General features: G+C 37.8%; 1 protein-coding gene across 1 annotated transcript in view; it reads right to left on the bottom strand.

Annotated features, from left to right (window-relative positions):
* The window catches only part of LRP1B (LDL receptor related protein 1B), a 1026358-nt gene that overhangs the window by 159393 nt on the left and 860570 nt on the right, over positions 1–6395 (bottom strand). Inside the window, exon 63 of the mRNA XM_018554232.1 lies at positions 4677–4825. Within this exon, the coding sequence (XP_018409734.1) occupies positions 4677–4825 (149 nt within the window). The remainder of the gene's footprint in view (positions 1–4676; positions 4826–6395) is intronic.

Genomic DNA, 6395 nt, shown 5'->3' with positions numbered 1-6395 from the left:
GGGGAGTTAATTTCCTGTTGTGTTGTTTTGTTTTTTTTCCTGTCAGGGTCTTGTTGGGGAGATTTTTTGTCACTTCCTGTCTGAGAGATGAAACAGGAACTGAGAGGAAATCTTTGCCAGGTGGAAATTCCTTTAGACAGCTGTCATCGGAACAATTGTTCACATTTAAAGATGTGACCACACTTATTGTTCTGGCTATAATGGTAAATGTTTGAATCTTTAATCACCTTCAGTCTCAATAATGACAATGTCACCAGGACAAAGGGTGAATCTACCCCAGGGTGCAGAAAGCAAAAAGAAAATCCTGCTCCCCCAAATTTTTGCCTTAAGATACACTTAAGCTCCAGATGAACTTCAGATACAAAAATACACAGCTTAAAGCAGAACTATATGCACCTGATCTCCAGCAATGCAACATCCGTGAGCTCCCTCACAGGTGCTGACATCTTCTTGCCAGCTTCATCTGGGTTCAGAATCTATGGCCATCTTTACTGGCGAAACAGGGATGACATAACTCCTACACATTTGCATGGGAATTTATCTTGGCACCCCGCCAATGCCAGAATTCTACTCTGAGATGCACATATGCAGCTCAGTGTACAGTTTAAGACATTTACAAGGAGGACGACAGGAATACTTTTTGCAACAAAATTAACCTACCTTCTTACAAATGTTTAAATGCACATTTACAAATTTTCAGAGAGAGAGAGATGGAGAGTGCAAAAAAAGCACTTTTAAGGGTGTATCATAAAGAAGGACTACATGGAGTAGCATAGCCTTTATTTTTATGCAAAATACGTTTGACATGTGATCACAAAATTCATATTAGTAACAAATTAGCTAGTTAGACCATTATGTTAATCCCTGCAACATTAATAGGATTTAAAAAATATTCTCCTGGGAAAGAATTAAGGCCTCAAAAATGTTTTAATGTTAAGACTTAGAGCTATGATAGTGTCACGTTGTAAACATTTTTGTGATGCAAGTTTAGTGTTGTAAAGTTCTGTGAACCCTACATTCGTATTTCGTTATTCGTAACTGAACTCAATTCAGATTCGTACGAAATACGAAATTCGGAATTTCAGGAAAATTCGTACGAATTTCGATTCGTAACTAAACGAATCACACATGTCTAACAATGAGACCAAGCACTTGACCCCATGGGATGTCCTTGGAAGAAAATAAGACATGTGTCATGGGTCTATCGGTGTCTGTCAAAGCAATATATAAAACAAATATATATTTGTTCTGTTTCGTTTAGGAATATCTGTTATTTCGTATTTCGTAATTCGTAACTGAACTCAATTCGGATTCGTACGAAATACGAAATTTTGTTAGTGGCGGTTATATTTTCGTAACTTTACAAACATTCGTTATGATGAAGTTAAAATATAATATATAAAGTTCATCAGTGGATATGACTCCCAAAACCATGCCTAGAGAAAGTAGCGAGGAGGAATGACAGGATTTCTCTGCTGAGTTGATTTTCTAAGCACAGGCAGAAAAGAAGTGTAGCAGGTCGGCTAGAGACCTCGTTAATTTAATTCTGCTGAGCACTTTCTTTTTGGTGAGATTAGACTTTAAGAAAATTAGCAATGCAAAAGCAGAACACCTGCTTGAAGTATTCTGTTGCGCAGTTCGGATTATCCTGGAATTGCAAAAATTGCAAGGAGTAGAACACTATATCATGGCAACAGAGCATTAGATTCAAAACGAAAAACATAAAATATTTATCCGATTTTAATGAACTTTTAAAATTTTGCCCATTAGAATGCAATAGTTTATTTTAATCTTTCTTTTTTCTTTGTGGCATTAAAGTAGAAGAAATCATAACTCTTCCCCAGCTAATACAATTTGCTAGTTGCTTTATTCCCCTGTAACTGTTTAAACTGAGAGTGTAGCAGACATTAAAATCAGTGTTTAATTATATTCTGTTTTTCTACAGGAATTTGGTTTATTTAATACAGCACCTCCTTATCTCTAGCACATGATGGTACATTAGTTTTCAGTGCCGGTAACTCGTTGCTGGTAGTTTTTGGTGTGGGCTTAAAAGTTGAGCCAAGGTGTGACAACTTCAGTGTCCCACATCGGCTCTAATTATGGGGATGAGTGCATTTCACTCTCCCCATATTTCTCCTTTAAGCCAAAAGTTCAATAGACACTGTCAAACACATTTTTGTGGCAATCATCTCTATGATTAGACCAATTTGTTGGATGAAATGCATTAGAGTGGGGGAATCCTGGCAGGGTTTCTCCAAACCATCTAAAAGATATACATTTTTTTAAAACTCTGGATATACACAGTGTGCAATTCAGGTAGCTGAGAGGCACCCTCACATACAGCCAGCACCCATTTGTAAGTAGACCTAGCTAGTGAGGGATTTAAAGCAGTATCAATTTTTGGACTGTGGAAGAGTTCCTAGGCCTGCATACCTGCTAAGCCAGGATCCCTGTTTGATTTTTAAAAAAAAATATAATATTAAACATGAAATGTAACAAAATGAGCAGAGTATCCAGGACTCTAACTTTTGCAGGAACAATGCCAGCGGCCATGACAAATTGAACTCTGGAGTACTCAAGAGTGAAAATATGCTAGGAGGTGAAATAGTCCATCAGACTGAGGACTTTATTATGGTTTTGGGTGGTACTTTAGTTTGGTATTTTTAAACTTGATGGATTAAAGAATGTTTTCAGGACATTCTGCTTTGCTAACATTCTTTAATAGACACATAGCGTACATTTTGTTAAAATGTGTTAAAAATGTGTAGTCGTGCAGACATTGTATTGTGTTCCCTGAATGTTTTTATGTCAGTAATAGCCTATTACATTGCCTTGGTAGGTATTTAATGGAGAATGCGGGCAAAACCAAATGACCCTTACCTCTCCATAACTGTGTATTATATTAACAGTGCTGGATGCTAGCTTCTGCTTCTGTTAACTTAGGTGTGAGATGCCTTGAGCAATCACAGAGTTTGATTTAGTATTGTGAAAAATTGTAATTTAAATGTTTTCCCTCAGTTAAATAACCAGCTTCTGCTATGGAACGGTTGAGCTTTCATTCCAAGAGATTCATTTTGTGCTTATGACTTTATTAAGAAAAAAAAACTAAGCTCAGAAAAAAACACAATGAGGGGAATTTATCAAGACTGGAGCAGACAAAACCAGGAGCAGCTGTGCATGGTAACCAATCAACATCCACCTTTCATTGTCAAAGGTTAACTGAACAAACTGAAGAGAGAAGCTGATTGGTTACTATGGGCTACTGCTCCAGATTGTGTCTGCTCCAGTGTTGTAAATGCATTCCTCTACTGTAACAATATTTTCCAGTAATGAAAGCTGTGGTAATTTGAGTTTTAAATATTGTAAGATGCAATAATAACACAAAGTCCACAGATGTCATAATGCGGGACTTAAAGGTGACTATTCGCCACAACCCTTCAATCTTCTGCTAATGGCTATAACTGTTCTCTTTCCCTACCCCATGTATTTCTTCCAGACTTTTGTTTGACATGTTTAGTTTATTGGGTTTTGTATCACAGTTGTTGCTGTGGCTAGCATTACTTCTAATATGAAAAACATGGCAAAATAAAGCTAAATGTACACAGTGGCCAGGAAGCCAATGCAAATGCACAGAGCCAAACTTACTGGGTACCTTGGCAGAATTCCCCCCCGCTTCTTAGGAGTCAGAGTTTTGCAGAAGTGAAAAAAGAATGCTCAGTGTATTCAAAAAGTAGCAAGCCACTTAACCAATGTCAGGCTAATTGTTAAAAGCATTGATGTAAAATGCCGTTGGCGATTTAGACTCTTTGATTCAACCTATTTCCTGGTGAAAAGAGCCAGAGAAAGGAGCTGAAACTGGCGAGATCATCATCAACATTTTCCATTACACTTTAACAATTAATCTGAAATCAGTTGTGTGATTTACTACTTTTTGAATGCATCGGTATGGAAGAGGAAGATGGACTCCCTTCAGGTGACATCTACATTGTTAACAAGTTATGGTGCACCTGCCTGCCTACCTACTAGCAACCCACAATGGTATAAAGCTCAGATGCAAACATCCTAGTACCTCATGGCACTGTGTAGGTCATACAGTGTCACTGGTTCTAAGGACACAGGCCATTGATTGTTATGTTGAGCCCTTCTGCATTCTGGCAACCATTAACACTGTGCAGCTAAGCCACTGAAATCCCAGTAATTAATGACATTGTCCAGGTTGTACAATGTCATTAGTTGATAGGACACAGGCACCATGGATTTGGGTTCACTTGGATGTTCTCAAATATCTGGTTGGGTTCAGCAAACATCCAAGTGGACCAAATCCACGCATGTTTGGTTCATCACTATTCAACAGGAATATAAAGGAAATCTTCCCATGGAGACACATTCTCAGGTGACAACTAAGAAGGAATTTCCATCTCTTTGAAGAGTTTTTCTCTCTCTCCAGGTTGTGCCTACAGGACCGGACACGGATGACAAAAAAAGGGATTTTAGCCATTTATCCATTCCCTACTCTATCTGGAAAAAAAAAAAAAAATTTGGGCTTTAGAAATACTTTTAGGTATATACATTATATAGGTTATTTGTTGCATTTGCTCAGACAGGTTATTATTATAAAAGACAGAACATAAAAAACAAGAAAATCTTTTCACCGTGTCACATTTCGCAGCACTTACCTGACTGGCGGTGCAATTGGATAGGCACGTCTTATTGTCTTCAGCGAGGTAAAAATTAGTGGGGCAGGCACATGTGTGTGACTTGTAGGGAGATAACAGGCATAAGTGGCTGCAGTCCCCGTTGTTAATTTTACAAGGGTGGTCAGGCACTAAAAAGACAATGGTACAATATATCATTTTTCCACGCTTATAAAGTTAATTGAATTCTTTAATAAGGCGATTTAAACAGAAGAGGGACCCAATAAAGAATTATGCAGAGCGCATTATGACAAGGACATGTATCTAATCGTTAATAAAATGGTAAGTATGATCTAGCGATAACAGAGCCGCACTCTCGCACTACATAAAAAGCCATTTAAGAAGCCAACCGCTGAATCTGCGGGAATACAAATGAGGCTTACCTGCTCTCTACTTACGCCAGGAAATGAAAGATTACAGCTGGGTTACAGATTACAACAGAAAACAATTCATTCATATTTAAGCACTTAATTAAAGTATCTAACTGCTGCAAATGCGTTGATTGTTTTATTCGAGTTGTGGCAGCATCATTGTGTGACCGCACATGTATAGTTAATTAGGACTAGAAATTAGAAAACTTTTCAAAACAGGAGAATGGAGAAGATTTAGGCTGGAAGCCAATCCAGCTGATTTGGTTTTCTACTCTGTAATTACAACAAGAAAACTGAGAACTGACCCCTCTCATAATGATTGCCAAAAATGCAAATCTTCTTATCCAAACCCAAACTATTGTCATCCTAATGCTATTTTTCTAGTTGGGCCATGCATAGATTTTCCAGTATGTTGAAAGATTCACTCAAAAACGTTTGTGAAATGCCTTCCAAAAAGAGAGGCTTTTGTAGCTGCAAGGTGGGGTGTAGGGGTGGGCATCTCTATATTAATGTCCATGGGATGTCCAACAAGCTCATATAGGTACAATGGGCAGGTGTCCACAAACTTGGCCATATAGTGTAGCATTTTCATGATAAAGATGTACTATAACATAAGCAGTTTTGTATGTTTAACATACATTTCAAAGAGGCTGAATCACAGGAATTTTTTTTTTTAGCTATTCAAATGAAAAAAGATTAGTTCTATCAATGGGGTTTGAAGTAAAACAACAACACTTTGGGATAGAAATTGAAGAACTTCTGAGTGGGATCTTTTGCTGGGAAATCTCTCTAAAATGAGTCAAAAATTCACATATTTGACTTCTCTCACCGCAGTCGATGTCCCCACGTTTCACCTCTACTCCCTTTCTGTCTGCAAACATTTTAATTTCTCCTCTTTTGTGTCCCAAAAAACAATGGTTACTATGGCAAACAGTGAGAATGGACACTGGGCCTCCACAGCAGGGACACAGACAGTAGTGAAAACCCTGACAGGGTTTCTAACCCATAACCACTCTATCCAAAACTAGAAAGAAAGTGCTGGTTGGTGTTCTAATATAAAGTCTGTAGGAATCCTAGTTTCTATGTATAGTTTGTAGTAATATCTTGTATGTACATTGGGACAGCACTATTTGCTCATTATATGCTTAGCATCTTCTTCGTGCAGCATTACATAGTAGTTGTGCTGCATTCCTCTCTCTATTGGGTTGTCACAAGGACAGTGTGAAAGAAAGTTATATATGAATTATTTATTTTTATATTCAACCATCTTGTTTTCTCTCTCTCTCTCTCTCTCTCTCTCTCTCTCTCTCTCTCTCTCTCTCTCTCCTTT

This window comes from Nanorana parkeri, unplaced genomic scaffold (assembly GCF_000935625.1).
Source record: "Nanorana parkeri isolate BGI_ZX_2015 unplaced genomic scaffold, ASM93562v1 scaffold148, whole genome shotgun sequence".
Classification (NCBI taxonomy): domain Eukaryota; kingdom Metazoa; phylum Chordata; class Amphibia; order Anura; family Dicroglossidae; genus Nanorana; species Nanorana parkeri.
Note: the sequence above shows the minus strand (reverse complement) of the source record. Positions and strands in the feature narration are given on the sequence as shown.